This window comes from Aphelocoma coerulescens, chromosome 10 (assembly GCF_041296385.1).
Source record: "Aphelocoma coerulescens isolate FSJ_1873_10779 chromosome 10, UR_Acoe_1.0, whole genome shotgun sequence".
Classification (NCBI taxonomy): Eukaryota; Metazoa; Chordata; class Aves; order Passeriformes; family Corvidae; genus Aphelocoma; species Aphelocoma coerulescens.
In genome coordinates this window covers 13441742-13466846 of record NC_091024.1, presented here as the reverse complement: position 1 = coordinate 13466846, position 25105 = coordinate 13441742, and the positions used below count along the sequence as shown (strand labels likewise).

The 25105-nt window shown below is 44.4% G+C and overlaps 1 protein-coding gene across 1 annotated transcript in view; it reads left to right on the top strand.

Annotated features, from left to right (window-relative positions):
* The first annotated feature begins 439 nt into the window (after window positions 1-439).
* RFX7 (regulatory factor X7) overlaps window positions 440-25105 on the top strand; it is a 50065-nt gene continuing 25399 nt past the window's right edge. Inside the window, exons 1-2 of the mRNA XM_069025482.1 lie at window positions 440-754; window positions 22624-22657. Coding sequence (XP_068881583.1) covers window positions 606-754; window positions 22624-22657 — 183 coding nt within the window. The 5' untranslated portion in view covers window positions 440-605. The remainder of the gene's footprint in view (window positions 755-22623; window positions 22658-25105) is intronic.

The following is a 25105-nucleotide window of genomic DNA, read 5'->3' as shown; positions in this document are numbered from 1 at the left end:
AGCGCCTTCACGTGTCTGCGGCGCGCCCGGACAGCGGGGCAGCAGCGTGTGCCGCACGGCTGTGTGCGCTGTGACACACGGGGACACACGCACACAGGCACACACACATACACACACGTGTTATTTGCGCCGCTCCGGGCGCAGTCCATCCTCCTCCCCACCGCGGCCGGGGTCCCGGGGCTGGCGGAGGCGCCGCCCCCCCCCCGCTCTGGCTGCGCTCGCCGCCCCCGACTCCAGTCGTGGTCCCGGCCCCGGCCCCAGCCCCCTCCCCAGCGGCGGCGGCGGCGGCGCGGGGCGGCCCGAGTGTCGGGCACGCCGAGCCTGCGCACTCGGCGGCCGGGCGGGCACGGCGGCCGCGGGGCGAGGAGCAGCGCGGGGCGGGCCGGGCCGGGCCAGGTGCTGCTGCGGGGCGGGGGAGCGCGGAGCGACCCTGCGCGGGGGCGGCGGGGGCCGGGCGCCATGCGCCGAGCCGCGGGCCGGGCTCGCCATCCTGCGGCGTAGCGGCGGGACGGGTTCCGCCCGTGATGTCCCCCGGGCAGCGGGGGAAGGCGACTCACTCGAGCGCTGCGGCAGAGGCCTAGTGCGGCCAGCGCCGCTTGCGTCCCATGGCCGAGGAGCAGCAGCCGGAGGGAGGGCAGCCGCCGCGGCGGCTCGCCGGCACCCCCGCCCCCGGCGGGGCCCTGCCGGCCCTGGTGCCGGGGCTGCAGGGCGGCGAGGCCAGCGCGCTGCAGCACAAGATCCGCAGCTCCATCTGGTAAGGGCCGGGCGGGGGAAGGGCCGGGGGGCTGCGGGGGTGGGGGTGCGGCCCCTTTGTGCGGGCAGCGCGGAGCACACGCGTGTTCGCGGACGGGGGTCGCGGCCGGGTCGTGCTCGCGGGTGATGCCGCCCGGGCAGGACCAGCCCCGTGTGCGGGCGGTCGGCGGCGCTGCCCGGCTGCGGTGGGGCGGTGGGCACGGGTCACCTGCCGCGGGCGCTGGAGCCGGGCGCATCTTCCGCGGCCCGCGGCGCTCCCGGCCGTGTTTGTAGCGCGCACATGAGCCCCCACCACGGCGCTGGTGCAGCGGGGGTTGCGGAGCCGGGCAGGGAGGGTGCGATTGTCCAGCCTTCTGTAAACCTCTGCTCTTCTGAAGTCCCAGTCAGGCAGTTCAAATGCAGTTTTGGCTGGAGCTTACGATGGTTTTCAAGTTTCTGCATAGGAAGCCAGGTTATTTTTTTGTTGATTTTTTTCCCTAAAATTTCAAATTCCTTGTAAAACCAGCATTTTAATTAAGAATTTTATTTTATGTGTATTGGGGGAACGAGGTGAATCGAGTTTAGCTTGCTGCACATAAAGCACTTCATTGTTTTTTGTTGTTTTTTTCTTAAATGTCTGCAAGAGGCTGTCACCTGCAGCATTTGTATTTTATGTGTGTTTTTAAAAGCTGCTTTTGGCTGAGGGCACTGATTAAGAGTAGTGAAAGTTAGGAGTTGTAAATACAGGTTACTCATATAATGTTTTCCTTTATATACACACACACCATGTGTATTTTATACATATACTCATCCCAAGAAAAACATACTGATCTGTCTTGCATATTACGTCATATTACAGTTAGATTGTATGGTTTGAATGGATGTCACTAGAAAATAAAGAGAATCTAAATATAAATTTACCTTCAGATTCTTTTATTGCATGGCATACTGAAATTGCATTTATTCTTGGGATGGTAGTTGTTTTATTTTTATTTATTTAAACGGTAAATAATAGTTCATTCTCCCTAATCCACACTTGCTACCTTTTGTTTTGGTTTTCTCTGCAATGTGACCTAGAGAAGGAATACGAACTGCAGAATTTTCTGTCTTTCTAGATCATGAAATCTTCACACCCTCCTAATATATTATGGTATTTAGTGGTGGCCTTTTCATGTTTTCTTCTCTTTGCATGAACATGCTGTTTGGAAATGAGCCTCGGAGAGCATGTTTACATTGCATTCAGATTAGGTATCATGTCCAAGTTGAAGACAAAATGGCTACTAAGTAAAACCTCTGCTTTTATTGTGGGTTTTCTTTTCAAGGAAAAAGAGCACATATGTTAGCTTCTGAAATGAAAGCTGCTTGTTGGATTCAGGTGAACTTGTTGAATAGCCCAAGCCCACATTTGCTACAAAGGAATGTAGCGTTTTGCCCGGGGTGAGTGGCTTGCCTGGTGCCAAGTGCCTGTGACCAGCAGAGGTTTTGCCAGCACCTTGCAGCCCTGTCTCCTGGTACTTTCACAGGCGTTCCTCACCTTCACAGAGTGTTCCTCCTGGCTACCTGCTTCCTGCACCGGGTTTCAACTTCCCTGCTGCTCTCAGGCAGCATCCATTCCCTGCAGGCTGTGCTGTTGAAATGCAGTATTTGAAGATAAGGTTATTTTTTATAAGAAAAGCTTTTCTTTTGGTGTCTTCAAATCTTATGTTTCTCTGTTGTGATTAAGCAGTCTTCATTTGAGTTGGAGTTTAACGTTAATTTGCGTCTTCCTGGAGATTTGGTGGTTGTTCTGGAGCACCCAGGATGAAGAGCACTGCTGGAGCCGTTGTGCACACTGCGCCCCAGTAAACAGTGAAAAGTCTCCTTCTGTTCTGGCAGTCTGGGGTCTGCTCTCTGTTCAGTGGGTGCTGGTGATGGATAAACAGCGGGAGAGATTGTGGAAGGCTGGTTGTGAAAATGGCAATACGCTGCTGTTAACAGAACGAGCTGTAATGTGCAGAGCAGAGCTTCCTCTATTCTCCTTCCCTCCTCTTCCTCCCCTCTTCCCTTGCCGTGCCAGTTTCATATGCTGGCAGGTTGGTGCATTCAGTTTCCCCTTTGCTTTCCAGTGGGTTTAACGCATCCAGATCAGTACTCTGTTGTCTTCCCCCTACCTCCTTTTTTCCTACACGTGTTTGTGCATAGTGGATGGAGGGTTTTAGTTGGTTGTGTTTGTTACAGGGTTGTTTTGTTTGGTTGGTTTTTTAAAAGGATTCAGTTTTCAAATTGTATTGTCAATGAAAATAGTAGTATAGCAAAATATAGCAGCTACTGAAATACTGGACTTGAGGATCACAAACAAGTCTGTGCTTGTCCCTCTACTTTACAGACAAATGTAAATATAGAGAGTGATGCAGGCCGCGAGTGGGACAATGAGCTATTCATTATCTCAACTCATACTTAGTTTATTCTGTTTATTAAATTAAAATGTAGGTTGACAAAAACATATTAAGTAATTGTGTACATCTGGAGTGCCTTGTATGAAACAACAGGTTATGTCCTGCTGGTTACATTTGCAGACATGGTGAGTGAAGACATAAAAATGTGCAGTTTAGGTGTCCAGTCTGTTGGGTTTGGGTTTTTTTTTTTGGTTGGGGTGTTTTTTAGCATATAAAGTGACCACTAGTTTGAGCTAAGGAGGGGAAGATAAAGAAGTGACCTAGCTGTGCTTAAGAACAAATCAGGAAGTATTTATTTGCATTGCAGCATCACATACAGGTATTTAACTGCTATTTGGTTACAGTAATTGAAGCTCATCACTGTCTATCTGTATTTGTGTCCTGCCTGCCCCACTGGAACACATGCAGCAAAGTGGTGTCTGGTTTTGTTTTGTGCTGTGCATGTGAGTTGCTGAGGCGGTCGGATGCGTTCTTACGGTGTGGGTGAAGCGGGCAGAAATAATACTGGATGTCTTTTCCCATTGACGGATTAGAAGTCTAGACAGAGAGAACACGTCTTTGGGAGCCCAGCCTGGCTGATTAGTGTCGGCATGGGTGGGTTTGTAAATTGCCCTGGTCCTCGCTGGACACTGGGCCTTAATCTGTCTGTTTTTATTTCTCTGTAGATTCATTAAAGCTTTCATATTTATTAATAGCTTTTTGTCCAGACGTTAGAGCCTGAGGCGGGAAAACCTCCCCAGTCAGCTGTCTGAGCATATAGACTAATGGGGTTTCAATTATTTCTTCGGGTGAGGGTGCTGTATTACCAAATGTGTGTTATTTGTATATGATGTTTCTGTACCCAAACATATGGTGGTGAAGACAGAGTCTACTCAGTATCACATTGACTTGCCAAGGAATGTCTTACAGCTGAAGACAGCCAGCAAAGTATGGATGTAAAAGCAGCGTGGCATGAGGATTGAAATGCAGAGATGGCCAAGGGAGGGTGGTGTCAGCTGAGGGTCTGTCATCACTGGCATAAAAGAAAAAGACCAACAGTTTTAGGCAATTTAATCCCTCCACTCCCTGTATTAATCCAAAATCCAGTAGCTGTGAACATAGAAGGAACAGACAGGTTTGTTTTCTTGTTCACTGTTGCGAATAACTGGTGATGATTCTGCAATGAGCACTTGTTTACTGTTGTAAATAGTAATCTGGTGCTTGCATCTGTGCATGGATTGGCCCCAGCTTCTTTCACCTTGTCTGCATCTCAGCTCTTTTTGTCCTAAAAGCATCTGTTAGGATTTGAATATAGCAATTCTGCTCGAGAGATTAATTTCTGTCCTTCCCCGCCCCAGTGTCTCATGTGTAAACCAAGCTGAGGACCAGGCAGTGTGGAGTGGCAAACACAAAGCATTGCGTTTGCAGCCATTTCAGCTGGACGTGGGTGTGGGTTTCTGACCAATAATTTTTGTCCTCAAATCACTCTTCTAGCTAGAAGTTGTATTGGAAAACCACGAGCAAGTCCAGGCAGTGCCGAAATTATGTGTCCTAAGGCCTGGTTTGTCTCATGTTGAAGAAGGAGTAGGAGGTGAATTGTGCCCTTGTTAGTTTTGGGCTCTTGGTATTGTGCTAGAAAACCAGATTATCTGGTTGTAACACCAGTGTTTTCTAATCTTTGGAAGGCTCCATTCTTTCTTATGACTTAAAACAATCCTGCTCCCTCCTGCAGTTGCATCCATCACTCCTCATTAGGCATTGTCAGCAAGCGTGGATTGTCACTTAGCTGTTGGCAGAGCAAATGTTCTGCAACTTGGGAAATGCAGTCAAGGTTTTTCATAATAAGAATTGCTACTTATTTGTATAGTTAGGTCAGCAGAAAAAATGATTGACAGTCTTGATATTTTTGATAAAATTCCTGGCAATGAAGATGGAAGCTTGAGGGGTATGTGTTTCAGGCTTTTAGCAAATGCAGGTGGATATACCTTTCTGGTAGTTTTTTTCTGCAGTTGAAATTTCTGTATGTATTTTTTTAAAAACAAATATTTCTTGAGTCAAGTTGGATTAACATGTAAACCAATCCATCTGCTTTTTTTTTCGTAGCTTGGGAGAGAGAGACAGGAAATAAAGGAAAAAAACCCCAACATAACCTTCAGTATTTTGTTAAGTAGCCTGTCAAAATTGAGAGAACTCAAAATTTCCTCTGATTACAGAGTAATTGTGGTTATTCTGTGTCCTCAGCCCAAAATGCAATGGCTGTCATTCCCTTCTTCATCCTGGTTAATTCATTATTGGAGGTGAAAAACACAGGTTATAATTCTTCAATTACAGATTACTGATTTCTGTGAGGAGAATCAAATCATTATCATTGACTGGTGTACAGGCTGCACTCATTTCACTAAATCTGTGTGACATCAGAAGTGTGTTTATCTCCTTAGAAAAAGGACCTTGAGCTCCTCAGCTGAGAGATGATGTGTAAAACTGCAAAGATTTCTTGTCACTGACTCAGTTTTCCCTGGCTTTTTGGTTCCACTGTTTGCAGGTGATGGGGAGGTTTCCCTGTCCTGAATGTATTGCCTGCTATGGTGTATAAGCAGTCAAATACATAGGAAAAAATTGAACTGTGGACCCATATTTTAGAGTAGTTCATGGTAATTTCAGGGAAGGTCACCCCTCCTTGGGCAAAGCATTTAGGAGCTTGTCATTCTCCTTCACACTCTGCTTCTCCAAATGGATAGGAACAGAAAGTGGAATTAGTTTCATTTCACTCCACCTTGTTCTGTGCAAGTTCCCACATAGTTATTGTGGAGGAAAAAAATGCATTTCTGAGGTGAGGGCCAGCTCTTAGGAAAGATGTTTTCATAAAACAATCCATCCCATCACTTCATGTGCCTAATTCTCTGACTGCAAACAAATTTTAAACCAGGGTGTAACCATCTGTGGTGCAGAACTCACGAATTGGGCAGAATAAATCCTACACCGTTTGTCACTTTCTCAGCTCGACGACTTCTCCTGAAGATGGCCTCCGTGGGTTGTTCGGAGACCTTCCACTCCTCTGAGCAAGGGCCAGGTACACCCGTGACCTGTTACTACACATTCCTGTGTACAGGAAACTCTTCTTTTGCGGGGAAGCCTTCCAGAAGAATTCCTTCTCAGCAAAGCAGCATTCAGATGCTTTTGCTGTTCCCTGCTGCAGTGCATCCCTGTGCTGTTGGGAAAGCCTCCAGGTGCCAGGAGCGGGCAGGTCAGCGGTGCAGCAGTCGGTGCCAGGGCGGCGTGGGAGGAGAAACAACTTTCCAAAACGGGGCACGGCTGCCACAGTGGTGGAGTTTCTAGGTCAGCAGGTGTGGAAGCCAATTTGGTCTGCAGGCGTTTTTACAAGGTTAGAAAATAAACCTGAGTAAAATGAATGGTGACCTTTATGTAACCTTTGGAGAATGGAGCTGAGGTTTTATTGAATATCCTGGCTCCAAGTTGGAGGGAATAGCTTTGCAGAAAAAAGGTCTTTATAAACCTGCTTTTAGGAAGAGTGGATTTTTCACTCTTGTTTGTGGGTTTTGTTTGTCTTTGTTTCTTGAAACAATAGAATCTAAAAACTATATGGGGGAAAGCACTGTTCAAGTAATAAAAGATTTGGAGAAGTTTTACTGCTGTTCATTTGGAATGCATTGGAGTGCATGGAATTGTTGACTTCACAGCATCAAACATACGCAATTCCTTGTTTCATAAACATTTTACTTTCCACTGCAGGAGTTTCTTCATTGAAGCAAGTTAGATGGTGTGACTTTGTGATTCAGAGCAGCAGTTCTAATGAGTTCTTAATAAGCACAGAATTGCAGGATTGTCATCCCAGGCCTCTGTAACTGGGTTGCTTGCCACTTGGGAGAGTTCTGTGTGATTTACATGTGTCTGTATGCCCTTGCCAAGTAGGAATCCAAATCTCTACCTGAGAAGAACACTTGGAAACCCTCCCTAAAAGTTTCTGGGTACTGTATAAATTAATCAGAAAAAAATCATATAATTGGGTGAGATGACAGTACTGCTCAGGTTGGGGTAATCAGACTTACAATGAAGCACTGATTAATCTTTTAATTAATTGGAGCTTGGGGTGGTTTTGTTAGTCTTTTTCTCTGTGTGTGTGTGTGTAGTTTTGAGAGCAGGGGTTGAGCTTAATGTTTTTATACAGATCCCATAACTTATGTATGTTGCCTTCTCTTGTTACTCTCCTCAGCCGCTTGCCAAACAGAAGTATTTGGAGAAGGGCCAGAGCTGCAAAATTCAGATCGGGATCCAAATTTGGATTTTTGGTTCAAGCCTTTCTAATATCTAATATTACAAAGGCTCATATATAAATAAGGAACTCTTTATTTTTAAACTGGCAACAGGGACAGGGAGGTAGCTTCCTGGCTTCCCTCTGGAGCAGTCCAGGTGGAATGCTGGACTGTGTGTTACAAAGCTATCAGCAGGTGATTCAAATGGTAAATTGAATAGGTGAAAAAGCAGTGAGTGCACTGTCACCCAGAAAGAGCCTGAGCAAAAGGCCAGCACAAATTGGTGCTTTCAAGCCAGCAAGAAGAATCCCCTAAATCTAAAAATTCTGGAGGTGGTGGGATGTTTTGTGGTGTTCCATTAGATCTTTGGGAATTTCGAGGGTTTGTTTTGTTTTGTTCTGAATGGAGTTAGCCATATCTCAATTTTAATGCTTTCTTGATTTAATGGAAAAAGGATTATCTTTCATCAAGTAGGATGCTTGTTATCGGCTGCTGTGCCATCAAGAGGCTTTCAGTAAGCTGCCAAGTGTTTTGTGTTGTTGAATGTTTAATCATTAAGACAGTGGAAAAAACCATTCAAAACTTCCCAAATATTTTCCTTGTTGCTGCTTTTTAATTGCTTGTGGTTGCTGCGGTGACACTGTACCTGTCAAAGGGAGGGGAGGCCGGGTGTTGCTGCAGGGCTGAGGATGGGGTGGCTCTAGCTGGTGGGACCTGCACTTGTCTTTATTGTATTTATTGCTTGTGTGATGTGAGCTGTTGTCCCTCCCTAGCTGTAACCCACAGACACCCTGCATGGGCAGCACTGGCTGTTCCAGGGCAGGGGATGTGTCCGTGGGTTTCTGGGGGTGTACCTGTGTTTCTCTGCAGCAATGAGTCCTGCTTAGCTTTTCCCTGGAGCTGGCTGGAGGTGCTATCACCTGCCCGTTGTCAGGTACTTCAAGTTTGGGAAGAAAATCTTGTTCCTGGGGAGAACTTGTTTATTAAATGAGGCATATTTGTATCTCCCCCTGAGAGGAAGTTTGTGGTTACATGTCAGGGTCCATGATCGATGGCTGTCCTTTCTGATGGATGGCCTCACAGGCATGCAGGCAATCTGTATTTCTTTGTCAGAAATTCCTAAGTGCCATTATAAGGTTGTTGGAATACCTGTGCATAAAAAAGTTGGATTGCACTGGACAGTAGGAATTAACAGTTCATGACTTTGCCTATAAAGCAGTGAATTATAACTGTTTTTAAAGTGGTCAGCAATACAAACTGTTGGAACTTTTTCTTAGTGTGAACGAGGTTGCCTTGTAAGTATCCACCACAAGCATCCTTTGGACAAACAAGAAGTAGTTTGTGAGCAAAGTGTGCTGGATAATAGGATGGGGAGTTTGTTCTCCTGTGTTTGCCTTACTGCCTTCTTGAAAATACGTGGAGTAGTCTTTCTGACTTCCTCTTCAGAACCACTGCTACAGTAAAATGCAGACTGGAAAGGCACTTACTCAGTACCACAAGTGGTAACTCTTTCAAGGCCTCTAAACTGAAAAGCTTTAACATTTATTTAATATTTTTTGTGGATGGAATTTTAGTCTTGTTTTTTAATCTGCTCTGAAAAATGGTGACAACTCCTTCTTCCAGAACCACATGTTAGTTTTATTGCTAATTCATTAGAGGAAAGTACTCAAGAGGCTTGGCTGCTTATTAAACCAGGGGAAGAATTCTGCAAGGGGATTCTGGATCCTGTGTGAATTTGGTGTCTGGAGGCAATCTGAAATTGAGACTCAAGGCTTCTACTTCTGGGCTGGACATCCTCTGGCAGAACCAGTTTGTTGCCTGTGCTCAGGGTGTGCAGGCAGTAGTTTCCTGGGAAGAGCACACAGGATGCTCTGCCAAAGAGAGCTGTGCTCGTTGGTGCTTGGCACCATCCACTCAGGGTTCCCATCTCCCCCACCCTGCTTGGTTCAGATGCTTTGTGCTTCAGTGCAAGGTCAGTGATTGCTCTGTGGTCCATGCGCTGCTTCGGTGGAAGTTGGTCACTGTGGGTGAGGCATCTGTGAGGCCAGCCAGCCCTTGGTGAAAGCTGCAGCTCCTTCTGCTGTGATGGGACTGTCTGAAGAAAAGGCCAAAATTCATTTTGAACTAATCTTGTGGGAGTCAGACTGGGCCACAAAAACCTTTTATCCAAGCTCTGACAAAGTGTGACAAAATTCCTTTCATTAAGAGCGTATAAAAGATTGGTCTATTTTCTTTATGGTTTGACTTTTTTAATGTATTGGCATGATAAACGATGAGGGCCTACAGTTGCTGTTAGTGGTCATATAAACTAAATGAATTAGTTGATATTTAAAAGACAGTCAGGTTACTCACTGGCAGTAATTGGAAGCTGCACACCTGGAGCCACTGTTTGCTGAAGAGCTAAGCCAGCTTTTGGCTCCAGGAGCCTGCTCTGCATTACCTTCATTATGCTTGATTCCAGCGGTATAGTTCAATCACTGACTCCTAAAAAGTTGAGAAATGAAGTGGCAGCTGAGGGAAAAGTGTATTTTCCTCTTCCATTCAACAAGTGAGTGAAATGGGAATGATAGATATAGTTTTAAAATGCTAGAAATATCCCTGGAAAAGGATATTTTGAACATAATCTATCAATTTTTGGGAGATAGCTTGCTGAATCAAAATATTTGGAAATGCTGGTGGTTTGTGTGTGTTTAATTACACTGGACAAAGGTTTGTCTAAATGCAGTTTATAGTGAATTTTCAGTTAAAAATTAATCTTGAACATCATTTTATCATGCAAAAAAATGCCAAAATGCTAACCCTTAAGATTTAGTAACCTGTATAATTAAGTCTGTGTTCCACAAAGATATCCACACACCTATCTCTTATTGATTACTTCTGAGTAGAAACCAGCTGTCTGATTACCCTGTAGATCCATGCCTGAATGTACTGAGTAGTCAGTTTTCAGTTAATAGCAGCTAAAAAAATGGTAATAGTCCTGAGCTCTAAGGCTAAGAATAAAAATGAAACACAAAATACTTTGTTGTGTTTAGTACCAGTGAGTTTAAGCAGTCCCCATTTAGCTCTCATGGAACATATCTGCATGGACTGCTTCTTTTTCTTGCTAGCTTACTTCTCTTGGAGGGGTTAGGAATGTGGGTTCATATATCACCATGGTTTGTACCACAAAGTTGGTGAGACTTGTAACTTAATTGAAAAACAAAGTTTAGATCATGTGTACCATGGTTCTGTGTGTGGAAGCCCTTCTGTGAACACTTAAGTCACCCATGTATGCACTGGGGCGCTGTTGGTGAGTAGCTCCAGCTGTTCAGGGTGAAAATACTTGCAGTGGGTAAGTGTTTGCAGTGTAAAACTAATAATTGTTATTTGTCACTTCACAGTGATCCTTGTCACTTTAGTGAAGTTCTTAGTTATTGCTGAGTACTTTAAATAGCAGTAGCTTTGTGGTGAGGTCCAGTGTAGGATCAGGAGATTGCTTGAGTGTGTTGTATTCTGCTGGAATTTGTCAAACTCAGGTGAGTTGCAGTTTTGTCTTGATTAGTTCAGCTGCTGAGCAAAGGAGTGGCAAAGCAGCATATAGTTCACCTTGAAAATTGAAATCAAACTGTGTTAATAATCAGGAAAGGACATTTTCATTCTCTTAATGCGGGCATCTGCTCTCCCACTGGAATGTTTACACATGATGTTCACAGGAATGAAAATCCAGACTGATTAATTCTGTAGTGCTCTTAAGCAATGTCTCCTTCTGGAAGGACCCCTCAGACAAGTAATTGTGGGTAACATTAGTGTGAAACTTTTACAGAAACATAATTCAGTGTATTGTTAGATGCTGAAAACGTGCTGCGGTCTACAGGTGAATGTCAACAGTGTGGTGACCTCAGTTAGTATTGCTTTAGAACTGTCTACATATATCTTAAATATAATTCTCTGGCATTATGATTTTTGGATAGTCAGAAGTTTAGTACATCTTTTCTGAAATCTGATCTAGATTTAATCAAGGACAGCCTTTTCTGGTTTTGACTCTTTACCTAAGTAAGTTGTGGTGTAATTGTGCAGTTCCCTGGGATGTTTGGAATATAAATGCTATGGATAATGAATCTATGCAAGTGTTCTGTAAGTTGTCTGAATAGGGTGCTAAACTCAGTGGCCTGTGTGGCTCTGGCTTCAGTACTTTGTACTAGAATGGGTCACATGCCCTCTGCTGCATTTTCAAAAGCAAACCATGACAATATGAAAACTTCCGAAATATATATCAAAATGATTATGGATGGTGCTGTGCCTGCAAAGCAGGTATGTTACTTGAGAAGAAAATGGCTAAGTTCTGAGGTTTTTGGGTCCTGTCCCCCTGGTTGACTGTAGAGGCAGCAAACTGGCTGCACGCATTGTTCCCTGTTCTGAGGACTCCGAGAACTGAATGCTAAAGTTGTGGGTATTAAATACTCGTCAGATGCTTGCTGTTTGTAATTTCCATTCGTTAACAGGTTTTAGATGAAGTATTCTGATAGACTCACTTGTTCATTCATCATGGCTGCAGAGGCAGCCTAGCAGGAAAGGAGGCAGTGGGTGGAGTGGATGGTGTTGGCCTGCCCCACGCTGCAGGTTCTGCAGTGCTGCCCTGGAGCTCTGTGCTGCTTCTGTGGAGCTGGGCTGGCCTGATGGTTGCAGCCCCAGAGCTGACAAACATGATCCAGGTGGGAGCAGCCAGTCCTGCCTTGCAGGGCTGTGTAAGGTACCTGTTGGACAGTTAATTTGCCACCTAGGAGTGAGTGCAGTTGTGTTTAAACTCAGCTTTGTAGGTGCAAACTGATACGGATGCATGCACATATGAGCTTACAAGGCTTTAGGTTAATTAAATTTTGTGCAGCTTTAATTTTAAGCAAGTGCAGCTTACAGGTTTAGACGAGCTTTTGAATCTGCAAGGAAACTAAAGTTTACCTGGTTTGTAGGCTAGGGGAGCTCAAATGTTTCAAAATAAATCCATGAGAATTGGAGTAGCATGTGTTTGTAGTTTAGGGTTTAAAACCATTTTAAAAGCTGCCACGTGGATTATTTTTTCTACCCCCAGAAGTACAGGGATGGAAAGCTGATGAGTTACACTGCTTTAGCATTCAGTGAACTGACCTTTGAGATAGGCAAGAGTCTTCTGGCTACTTGCAGCTCTTTATTTGCAGAGACCAGACAGTTTCTGTGCCTAGAGTGGGTTGAAGCTGATAAGCAGAGGTGAGTGAGAAGTGCCTTGGTGCAGGTGCAAGGCTGAAGGATAGATGCCTGTAAGAACCTGTGGGAGGTTGTATGATCACCATCAGGCAGCAGTGCCATGTTCATCCTGCATATGTTCAGCTTTAAATTTTCACCTGACGATAAAAGTCAAGGACAGGAGAGGGTTCTGCAATGTGCCAGTGAGCAACATGGCACAGGTTGGAGAGGGAAGTTGCCTTTCCTATGGCAGTGAAGCCATGCCCATCTAGCAGGAAAGAAGTGAGTGACCCTTTTAGTAGGCAGGTGCTTGGAGAGTGCATGTAGATACTCAGGGCATTACTCAGCACAGGGAAACCTAAGAGGTTGCAAGAATTGCATTCCGTGGGAGTCAGCAATCGGGTACAGGTTCCTCAAGTGGAAAAAAGGGTGCAGAGGAGCTGTGTGGTGGGCAGCTATGAGAGAAAAGGGAGCAAGGAGAAAGACGAATGCATGTGTCCAGAAATCAGGGCAGAAGCAGGGGTAATAGGATGTTGCAAGCAGCATTGGTAGGAGAGGGCTAGATAAAAGCTGGATTTGTTTGCAGAAAGACAGGCTGATGCCTATGGGGGAGCCATTCAGTGTGGAGGGGAGAGATGGATCTCTGTGGCATGGAGGAGGGACAAAGAGTGTGCCAGGGAAATCCTGTGGGTTAAGCTGGGCCTCCTCAGTGCAGTGTCTGTGACAGGCCTGGGCAGCCCCGGATTGCTTCTCTGCTTCCCCGTGCGTGCCAGGCCCAGGGAGCACCGAGATGGCAGTGTATTGTGGAGGCTGGGGCTCCTTTCCAGCCTGACAGTGGGACACCTGCAGCTGCTGACCCTGCAGGTGTTGGAGAGGGGATGGCTGTGTGCGGTGTTTGAGTGCTGGCTTGTCGTGACTTGAGCGGTGTGTGGGCTCGGCGGGGCAGGGGGGTCTTGTCTGCTCCCTCAGGATAAAGCCACAGAAGGGCTTGGAGGGCACTGGGTTGTGGCACTGCAAAACAGATGACACCCCCCGGGTATCGAATGAATAGGGGAAATAAAAAGGTACAACCAGTAGCAGCAAATCTCTCTGTTAATAGAACATAACTAGGATAGCTGTGGGTCATGAAAACGTTGAAGGAAATAATGTGAAATAAAGAAGAAGAAACACAGCTTTTATCAGCAGGCTTAAATCTGCCATCCTGGGCACCTGTGCCAGCACTGGAAAACGTGTGGTAGGAAAGCCTTGCTGCTGCAGAGCTGCTGACACTGGGAGCTGTTCTGCTCTTCTGTTGGATTCCGCTGAGCTCTGAGCTACGTACAACAAACACGGCCCTATGCAGACTTGTACATTCATGGGTGTGTATTACATGTAAACAGTGTAGAACTCTTCCTATTTTCTCACATGAGTATTGTTTTGCTTTGCCATCAGCTGTCTGTAGCCACCATTTCCCAAGGGAAAGGCAGCAGAGGACCAGGTCTGTGCCCTGTGGCTGGCTGTGATGCACAGCAAGGTGCTGCCTTCCTCCTCCTCCTCAGCTTGTTGGCTCTGCAGGCATGGAAGGGAAACAATTTTATGCATGTGTTTTATAGGTACACTTAATTTCCTGTTTGGTTTTCAAGTGCTGCTGAGGAGTGTCACCCCCTTGGTTTCACTAGGCATCCTTTTTGGAGCCATGTGGGACAAAGGCTGGAGAAGAATGCCGGTGTCTCATAGTTGGCTTTACAGCACCTCGAGTTCAGACCCTTAAGTAATAATGTGATGGGGCTTCTGCTGACCATGGCTGAAAATAGCACAGCAGATCTCTTAGCTATCTATAGACTGGATTCTGAAGCAACCAAAGGTTGATTTGTTTTTTCATAATTAGTTTTAAACCCAACAGTTTTCATTGTGGAATACGTGAGTTGTTGGAATGGATTATTTGCTGCTTAGCCACAAACCTGCATGTCTGGTGACTGTTTCCATCTTTCTGCTTTCAGTGGGACATTCCTGAGATAAAATTTCTACTGAAACAATCTTTTTTCATACTGCTTTGTTGAGATCGTAGATTGTTAGTAATAAATATAGGCTGCGGCTCCTCTGAAGTCATATTATCTTCCCACATCCTGTACAGAGGGCACCGCATCCTTGGAACAGAATCTCCTGCCTGAATGTAACAATATGTACTGATTTTAATTCAGAGCAGTGCTGAAAGAACCAGGGTGAGAGCGGTGTAAAAGCATTTTCTTTGTCTCTTCTCAGAGTTCGTTACAGTAACTTGTGGCTTTTACATTTAAATAAATGTAAAAAAAACCCCAACCCCAGGAACTTAAATGACTGTCTTGTTGGAATAGAGCACCTGGCAATGTGTGGTTGTTGCAAGTTCTTCCCAGTTATTTTAAGAACAGTGGAACAAGCCTTTAGCATTGAATACAACTAGATTTCTTCAGAGAGCTGAAAGAGATGTTTATAGACCTACATTTCAGACGTAGGTATTCTGATGTCTGCTGGCTAATTATTTCTTGGCAGTTCATTACAATGGGCTACATTTGAGATTTGGGCATTTCATTAGCAGCCTTATCTTCCTTCTTTGTTCAGCTATTTGTATAGTTGGCATTATTTATACTCATAAAATGATCATAGTGTCAGAAATGGTGAAGGGATTAAATTTTTATCCTCTATGAACTATTTTAATTGCATTTATTTTAGTAACAAGTATTGAAGTCACACGTTTGACACATTTTAACCTGCATTAACTTCAAGGCATGCCTAGCCACTACATTTTTCAGCACTGTGATATAGCATTGCTCCTTCCTGTGTCTGATGGAAAACTGGTCTGGCTTATTCTCTCTGGCAAGTGGAAGGAGGTGGATTAGGTTACAGGGAGGATGAAATAATTGCAGCTCACCCTTCTTGTTGCACTCTTTTATTGGCTTGCTGAGCTTTTGCTTCCTGATTTTGCTGAGAAGGGTGGTTTGCCTGGGATTGAGTAGGAATCTGCCTTCAAACTGAAAGAGACAATATTTACCAGTTGGTGAATACCTGCTTTGTTTACTTTTTGAGGCCTGTGAGTTGGACACCTTTCTACATTTCCAGTGGACACTGCTCTATTTTTATACTTCAGGGAATTAACGATGCTTCATCATGATTCTAGGATGCAATTATGGTCCCTGTGGCTTTTATATGGAATAAAAGTATATCTGCATTTGAATCCTGAAAGACCTAATTTGTCCTGTATTAAATGTTTTGCCGCTGTTTGCCTGTGTTTGTGCTAGGCTCAAGTGCCTGGTGTCTGGGGCATGACTCTGGATTTTCCCGGGGGAGGGAGCAGTGCAGGCAGGGACAGAGCCCCTAGGTGGCATCAGAAGCCACCTGATTTTTGGCTGCTGCACGCCCGAGGGTGAGAGATGCGGATGGGAGGGGAGTCCTGGCCCTGGGGTGCAGGGCCTTGCCCGGCTGGGGTGTGCTTTCCTTTCTCAGTGCCCCGTGCTAAATCTCTTACACCATTAGCTGAGCAGTATGGATAGTCGTCATTTTGCTAATTCAAACATGTTTCAACCTTGTGCAGCTCTGCTTTCTAAATATTTAATTGAAATGCTTTTACAGCCATTTTACTTCTTTATCACCGTGAGCCAAGCCAGACAATGTAACATGGCATATGTTAAGATGTTAATTGAGTAGCAGCACACATAGGCGGCTGTTTCATAATTTTCTCCTTAGATGATCCTTGGCTCCAGTTTAACATTTCTTTGTGCTTCTGAGTGGAAGGTTATATAAAGATATATTTAGAGCTGTTAGTCTAAGAAAGAGAAGCATTAATTCAGTAAGATTAAGAATTAAGGGCTGATTCCTGCAGGCACTGCTGGGACACAGTGCTTGTCGTGGTAAGGATGTGATAATAGTACCTTTCTGATAGTACCACTTACTGTAATGGGGTTGGTAATCCTTTTATTGAGTGGTTTCTCACAGCATGCAGAGTAAATAGAGATTTTTTTTTTTTAATGTCACCTGATGTCATCAGAGTTGTGGAATTCAGACTGAATCTTTCCAAAAGGATACGTGGTCAGTTTAATAATGACCCACCCTATTTTAACATGGCTTTTAGAAACATGACTTTGCCAAAACTGTCACTGTTGGTACTTTGTAGTGCAGTCTGACTTGCTTTCCTTGGGGACGTAAGTGGGTTTTTGCAAGAGGCAAGGAGGCAGCAGGACACTGCACAGGAGAAGGAGTTCCCGGGTGCTGTCAACACCCGAATGCCTCCTGTGCCTTGGAGACACGTGCCTGGCAGTGCTGCTCAGGTGCTACAGCTCCCGACAGGAGCAGCCCTTCCAGACTACCTGTAGGCCCTGTTGCTAAGAGGTTCGACGAACAGCCTGTGGGGATGATTTGGGGGAACAACTGATACAGTGGGAAATGGAGGCTTTTCAGAGGCTTTCCTCAGTAATTTTTGAAAGGCCATGTGGCCAAGACAATCCTCCTTGGCAGACAGCTCTAACTGCTGTCTTGGGTTGTGGAAGGCTTGTTTTCAGGTGTGAGTAAAATACCAGGGCAGCAGTGTCACCATGCACTGTCAGGGTTATGTGCGCTGCATGTGAGCCACTTGGAGGTTTCCTGTGGCCTGAACAGTCCCTGGTGGGTTTTTGATTTCGTTTTGGTTTTTCCATTTTTCCAAAGAAAGTTTATTTTATAACTTTGTAAACATTTTCTCTCTCAGATGGCTGAAAGGGTGGGTTTGCAGTCTGAGGTGATAACTAGGTAACTGTGCCCACAGTAACTGCACACTAGCCTTTTCCATTTTAGTTGCAACTTTTTGCTATAAGTCCTGCATGTTGGGTAATAATGTAACTTAATACACCAGTACTGGAAATTGGAACCCTGCAGAGGGGGAACCCTTGCTGTCTGGTCAGGAGTTACGCCCTGCCTTCCTTATGTATGGCTCAGCTCTCAGCAGTGACGGAAAGTAGTTCCTTTTCATCAATTGTGTTATGGTTTGGCAGAAATAATATTTTCTCTAGGCTGTCCAATGAGTGCCAAGCACATGAAGCACAGCTATACAGAGGCTGGTTTTGGGAGGATTTTTCAGTTCCTGCAAATATATTCAGTCTTGGGCTGAATGGGATACAGAGTATCTGTGGCAATTTCACTGAATGCACCAAACTTCTAATGAAAATATCACTCTGGGCTTCCGACATTTGACCACCCACTCAAACCATTACTAAATTTTGCACAATAAGTTGTAGCTCCACTTCTCTTCTGAGTTTGGTTGAACTGGATCTGTTGTTGACATCTTCCTCCATTTGAGGAATGAGTCCACTGCCAGTGCCTGAATGGTGAGAGCCAGGTCTTGTGTGACTTTTGGGGTTGGGAGATCTCTCCTGACTGAACAGAACAGTGGTGTCCTGGAGGTGCTGCTGTCCCACATCTGCCAGGGACTCAGCCCGTGAGCCCCTTTGGCAGCATCCTGCTCTGCACACGTGTCCCAGGAGAGGAGCTGTGCTGCAGGGTGGGTGTTAAGAGGTGTGTTCACTGTGCTTCCACAGTGTTGGTTATGCTGCTGCCTGTCACAGGGGCTGAATGCTCCCAACTGGAAAGCTGCCAAGGGTTACTTTCAGTGCTGTGCAGGCTTTGGGAAGGCTCAGGGTTAGCTAGGCAGTAGCTAATAAACTTGAGGGCTTTCTTTTACTTCTTCCAATGACCTCCCTTCTGCTCTTACAGACATAAGGCTTCTCTTATCCCTTGTGGTTATATGGCTTCTACTATTTGCAACATTAAGGAGGTACTTGGTGTGCTCAGAGGAACTGAATTCTGCCACTTCTGGTAATACAATAGTCCCAAATTGCTCAGTGCAATTCAGCTGCCTATTCCTGAAAGTAAAGTATTGCTTAATTAGAGAAGGTTGGCAGCATCTGGTTTACGCCACTTGAAAAAAGAATTGCATCTCCTTGCCTTATCTTCCTGCTTTTTTCCCCTCTCCATCAGTTCAAGGTAAACTCAGCGGCTCACCTGGGAAGAGAACACACTCCTCTTTCTGCCCATGCCAGGTTAGGGCTGTTCTGAGCAGAAATACATAAATAGGTCAGGGAAATAGAAATGCATACTTTGGCAGAAGATAGAAGAGGAGTTTGAGGAAATACTTTCATCTGATTTCTCCCTGTCTCATTCTCCCAAAGATAATTTCAGGAGTTTGTCTTCAGCATTTAGAAACTTCAATTGCTACAGCCTTCAAAAGTTATCTTCAAGAATCCTTCAAAGGACTTGGTCCTAAAAGTCAAAAGCTGAGGCTGTTAAGGTGGGCTGGAGCCTTTCCTGTAAGGCTTTTTCTGCAGACCCAAAGCAGCCAACACATGTTCCCTGGGAAGTTGTAGGTCCGGGGTTCTCCATAAAACTCAGCAGCTTTTGCAGGGAGCTGCCCTGCGTGGCTTTTCCGAGCACAGCCTAAGAAACCTCCTTTCTTTGCTGTTTTACTAATTAGTAGAAGTGGGGTGCATGTTTTTGAGTGGCTGATGGGTCGGTGACTAGAGGTGACCAAAGGTGACCAGATTGATTCACACTGGTGGTGTTTGGAGCAGAATTGACATTTTTTGAGGACCGTTGCTGTAGACAGTACAACAAGGCACACTCAGTGTGCCTTGACTTTGAAACAGTCAATAGGATGGTACCCACTCAATAAGTGTATCGTTGTGGTAGTATCTCTAATTTTTGGTTGGAGAGGGGCACATACAAAGTTTTGATATAAAATTCTATGCTCCATGGTTCTTGTGTTGGGTCATTGGGCACAAGTTGGTAAATCCAAGGCAGCTGTAAAAGCAGCCACCTTTGTTACTACTCACAAGAGACAGCTACCCCCAGAATCATAAATCTTGTCCTGGATAAAACTGCATGAAGTAGCCTGAATTAAGTTTTGTATCAAGTAAGTGAACTAGTTTAACTTGAGGGAGACTGTCATCATGAAGAGCTACAAAAGAGAGAGTAACACCAGCTGCACTTCTAGATGGGGGTGAATCTCAATGAGCCCCCAGGAGCAGCTCCAGGAGGAGCAATGCTGGCTGTGGGCTTAAGTTGCAGTTTGTGAGTTTCCAATGGGCTCAGGTTCTGAATAGATTCAAATGGTTATTTTCATTAGAAAAGAACATCATTCCTGCTACTCTCCTGCAGCTACTCCTAGGCTTACAGCAAAGCATGTGGGTAATGGCCTCTAGATGTTAGAAATGGCCCTGTGTAGGGCCTGATTCAGCCTGGTTGTTAGGATTGCTGGTTGCAGGCACTGTAATTGCAGTAGTAATTAGGTAAGGGGTGCACTTGACAGAGACAGAAGCAGACTTAACTTGTAAATGAAATTTCAGCTTTCAAAGCATGTATGTCCTATTAGTGAAGAAGAAGCAGGGCAAAATAAACAAAGGTGGCAGGTATAACTGGGATGGCTGTCCCCTTGCCACCTTTATCACTTGTCCTTTTATCTCCTGATGTGATGTCCTGCAGTGTCACCAAATAGAGTGTTTCTGTGCAGTGCTCAGGACCATGAGAAGGTCACTGCCCCAGTACCATCCCAGTCAAAGGGCTCATTCCTCAGAGTTGCCACTGCTTGATTTTCATGTGGATCACCTCCACTGGAAGGGAAATAAGCGTTTTTATCGTTAGGCACAAGCTTAATAAAATGAAACAATGTTAACCTGTGCTCTGGTTAGGAAGCAAGAAACCTCAGTTTACCACTAACAGATTTTAATTATGTCCTCCCAGTACACTCGAGAGCATGGAGCAGGAGATGAAAAAAATTGCTTTTTAAATAGAGATCACACTTTCCCCTTCTGAAGCAGTGGGACCTTTCCCTTTTAAAATGTCACAACATCTGCTTGCACATTGGAGGACATGAACTTGACTGTCCTTTTCGTTCCACCAGTTGACGAAAAGGAAACATAGCGAAGCTGTATTTACTGGCCCTATTATTGCTCCTCTGCTGCAGCTTCTCAACACTGTTGATCAGTGCTGTAGGAGCAGAGATCACAGCTGGAAGAGCCTGAACTAAATTTGAGAGTTTATACTTCCTGACTCAGACTGATATTTGGAGATAAAAGGACAGCTCTAGGGATCTCCTGTCCAGCTGCCTCCTGGCAACTTGCCTCTTTCTCTTTGCAAGAAGAAACTGTTAATGCAAATAGGCATGCTGATGCTCAGTTTGGCAGAAGGGAAGCTGTGCTGGCTGGAGTGTGCTCTCCTGAAAAGCCCAGTGCATGGTGTTGCCTGCAAGTCTGTAGAGACTGTATTTGGGCTAAGTTTGCTATGTCTTTACCCTGCATCCCCTTGTCCTTTATACACTCTTTCTGCATAAGCTGTCATGTGAAGCTATAGAAGAGGTTTAGGTAGAAGAATGAGTACACAGGCCTGATTCCTGTTGCCTGCTGCTTTGTAGGAGAGGCTGTTGATCTGTAGCAGCATGGGGACTGTGGGACCTTGCTAGGGGTTGGAGGCAGTGAATAGGTGGAGTCTGGGGTGAAGAAGTGCTGCTGGAGCAGCTGTGTCCCCATGAATTTGGTCAGCTTTGGGTCAGACACACCCTGGCAAAGTTCAGCAGCAGCAGGTTTCCGTGCTTGGTGTCCTTTGACTTTTCTGGTAAAACGGTGGTTTTTGATGAGTGAAATGACATTTAGTTCCCTTCTTCAGTTGCTACAGTATATGTGAGCATCTTTTCCAAGGCAAGGCAAAGCTTCCATTTTACCGTCCTTAGTATTCCCTGTTCTTAAAAATCCCCAGCAGCTCTGCTTTACTGTCTCTTTGGTGTTCTGAGTGTCTACCCACCTGATGGCTTCTCCTACACAAAGTCAGCTGAAGGGGATGTCTGCTGACGTATCTACTTCAGTGAACTTGTAAAATATTTTTACCTGTTGAAATATTTTATTGTATTCTGTCACTCTAACATGAGCAGTTCTTGTATGGGAAGGGGCATCACTATTAGCAGCCTCTACAAACCAGATTTTTAGACTGTCTTGTTCCAAAAGAAGTCATGTAACAAGCAGGACGACCAAACTCCTGCCTCTGAGCATTTAATGCAACAGTAGATGCTGGTTCCTATCACCACCAGACACTAGAGGCATTTGTTTTGCTTGTTTCTTACAGTTTTAGTAGATCCATCAGCTGCCTGACTTAGTCTAGCTTTATATGCGATAGCATCCATACAGAAGTAAAATAACTTCCATGAGATGTTTTGTTGCATGAGGAGATTGAATTATGTTTTATTTCACTAGGAAAAGAATTGCTCTCTGAACTCAAAAAAATGGTTGTTTGATGCTTGTTCAGGTGTTCAGACTGGGGTTTTCTGTATGGGAAACCTCCTGCTTCTCTTCAGAGCAGTGATAAAATGCCTTCAACTAATGCTGTCAGACCAAGCATGTGAAGTACAGCACCCTTAAGAAACACAAAAGCTGCTCATGGGTGTGTATATAGGAAGTATAATAAGTTTCATACTGTTTGCCCACCTTGGCACATTTCAATTCAGTCCCCACCCAGTGTCATCTTAATAAACCAACTGAGAGGTAGAGAGACTAACTTGGAAAACTCCAAAGTTAACAGTGGAATAATAGTTGTGTGCCTTCTAGCAGCTCTTTGGAAAGCTGGAAATAGATGCCTTGAAGTGGTAGGATTTACTGTAATATGGGGAGAGGGGGATGTTAGTTGTGTTTACGGATAAACAAGTCAAATGCATTTGAATTGTGTAAGAGCTACAATAAAAGTAGTGATATCCATCCTGGCTGCATTGCAACTTGGGATAATAGCTCCCAGTTGCAATGGTATTTCATTAAAAAAATACAGTTCTTATGTAAAAGAACAGAACAGCAAGAATTCTAACAGTTACGTTTGGGTGACTTTCTATGTAAAAATAGCTGACTGAGTATTATTCTGTAGACTAGCAGGATATTTCAGAGCAAGATATAAAGCCTGTAGTGCAGTGATAGAAATTCTAATATGTAATGTTTTTGTCATTGATTTTAGACTAACTCAGTATTTCTTTTCTCTCTTTCTTCCCTCACATCTAGCAAAACTGTACAATCTAAAGTGGACTGCATTTTGGTAAGTACAACTCCAGAATGCTTTTCAATATTTAATGAGCTGCAGGACCAAAATAGATGACTCTGGAGACTGACAGCTATTATGAAACCTTTCCTTAGCAGTACTTCAAGGTACTGCCACTAAATGTGATCAAAATTAGTTACCATCTCAGGTACCTTCCCAGAAATGTGCAACACTACAGGTCCTGTTAACTCTGCTATGCTGCTTAGGGCAGAGAGATCATTTTTTGAAGAGGGGAAAGGCCCTTGTATTGCAAAAACATCATCTTCATTTGTGCATTAAAATAACAGGATCTAGGCAGTGATAAGAGATTATTTTTGGGAAGCACTAGTTTGGAAAGAGGTTTTATTTGGTTTTAATAGTGAGCAGGTTGCAAGTTTCTTTAAATCAGAGTCTGGAGTTCATAAATCTTAGGACTGGAAGGGACTGCTTATCCTGACTTTCTGCCTTCAGCACTTCATCCAGAAGTACCAGTGGATAAGATAAAAAAGTGTGATAGACAGCCACCTGGATACTATCAAATAGTATGGCTGAGTTAACTAAGAGTACTCCTCAAAGTCACATTATCAAAGGCTAATTCAGACAGTACTGAATTCTCTTGCCTTAAAATGTCTTAATTTATTGTTGTATAAGATTTAAAGCTGTATTGTGTTGCAAACAAACTTTGGACCCCATTTAACCTCTGTTTAAAAGTTCTTGGATGCACCCAATGTAAACAGGGATGCGGAATGTAATTTTTGTCAACTTTGTTCCTCATTGACATTTGTGAACACCAAGCAGGTGCCTTAAGATCTTAACTGTTTTGTGAGTCTTCAGTGGTAGGACAGATTGCAAAACTGCATTTGTAAAACTTTTAACACCAGGTATTTCTGTAGAAAAAAAATGGGAGTTGGGGTAGGTGTTTCTAAGTAGCATTGGAGAGGGAGTAAATAAATAGGAGATTAACCATCTGCTTTTGGCAGTCTGTTTTAAGAAAATGGAATTACACTAGGACTATTTTTGCATTAAATTCTGCAGATTTATGGACTTTGTGTACTGAGGTAGGGATTATCAGTTTGTGTGAGGATAGTGGGTAGGTCTCATCCATTGGATTGACAGAGAAGTCTTGGACACAAAGCCGTCTCCATGGCTTGACTTGGAACAGAGCAGCAGTGTCCTGATGATCTAATTTTCTGTTCCAGATGCCTCCTTGTCTGTCCTGCTGATGAGTTCAGAGGAGTCGTGTCAACAGTGGAAAAGCCACTCTAGGTTAGCAAAGGTAGATCTAATGCTGTTCAGGTAGTTTAAAAAAGAAAAATCCAAGATCAGAATAGTTTGACGAAATCAAAATTCGGCTGAATTCTAGCAAAATGGTTTCTGTGGTTTTAGGTGTTTTGGAAAGCTGTGAGCTGCAAGACAGAATCTAAAAGCATGTTGAACTGAAAAGCTGTGGCTGTGTAGCTCTGAATCCCTCTTTTGGTAGCACCAGTCACAGCCCCCATGTGCAGAGCCACACACAAATGTTTGTAGGCTGCCAAGTTCAACACAGTTCAGCAAGGAGAGAACTAGGAAGAAACAGAGGTTGGTGGCAACAATCTGTTGTGGAGGTCACCCATAGCAGAGGGCTGCGGAAAGCAGCCAGTGCAAGGGCACTGAGACTGCAACTGCTCATACAAGAGTCCAGAGTTACCTGCCTTTCACTTGTTACACTGCACCACCCACATTCCGACATACTGTCAGTTTCTAGGAGATCATAAGAAAATCAATGTATACTGTGCAATCCAAAGAAGATAATTAGCAAGAATTGTGGTGTAAACAGTCATTAAAAATTCATTATAACATCTTTTTAACTGTAGTAAACATGTCTAGCAGTAGATTCTCTTAAGACTTCGCTTGTTATATTTGTAGCCACATACTAAGTGAACTTTTGAACCCGATTTTTAGACTGGGCTGCTCCATATAATCACTCAGCAAGAAGGCCAAGGTTTCTTTCTTTAGTCCTCTGGAAAGAGGTCGGTGCTGGTGTGAGAGTGCTGGATCGATGGCCATGGAAACCAGAGCTGCTGGTGGTACAGGGTGTGTTGGGGCAGCGTCCGTCGGTCCTGTGGCAGCAAAGGTGCCACTTGTCTGTTGGGCCCTACAGGAGACAGGCAGAAGCTCTATGAAGCCTTGGCAGCTATGCTTGGGCACTGTCAGAACAAAGCTGCCATGTGTTTTTAGGGCTTGTTTGGAATGTTTAGCACCTGAAATGCGTTCCTGCTTCTGCTCAGATAAAGCATATCAAATGTATTTGTTAGATGCTTTCTAGAATAAAAGGGTGTTTACAGTATTAGTTATTTTCTGTCTTGGTAATATTTCAAACAAGCCATCTGACCTAGAGTAACTTATTTAACCTTTGCTTTTTGTTTCTGTATTCACAGAGTGGGGAGATGATTGCTTGACTACTTTGCTATTTTTAGTTCTAGTTGT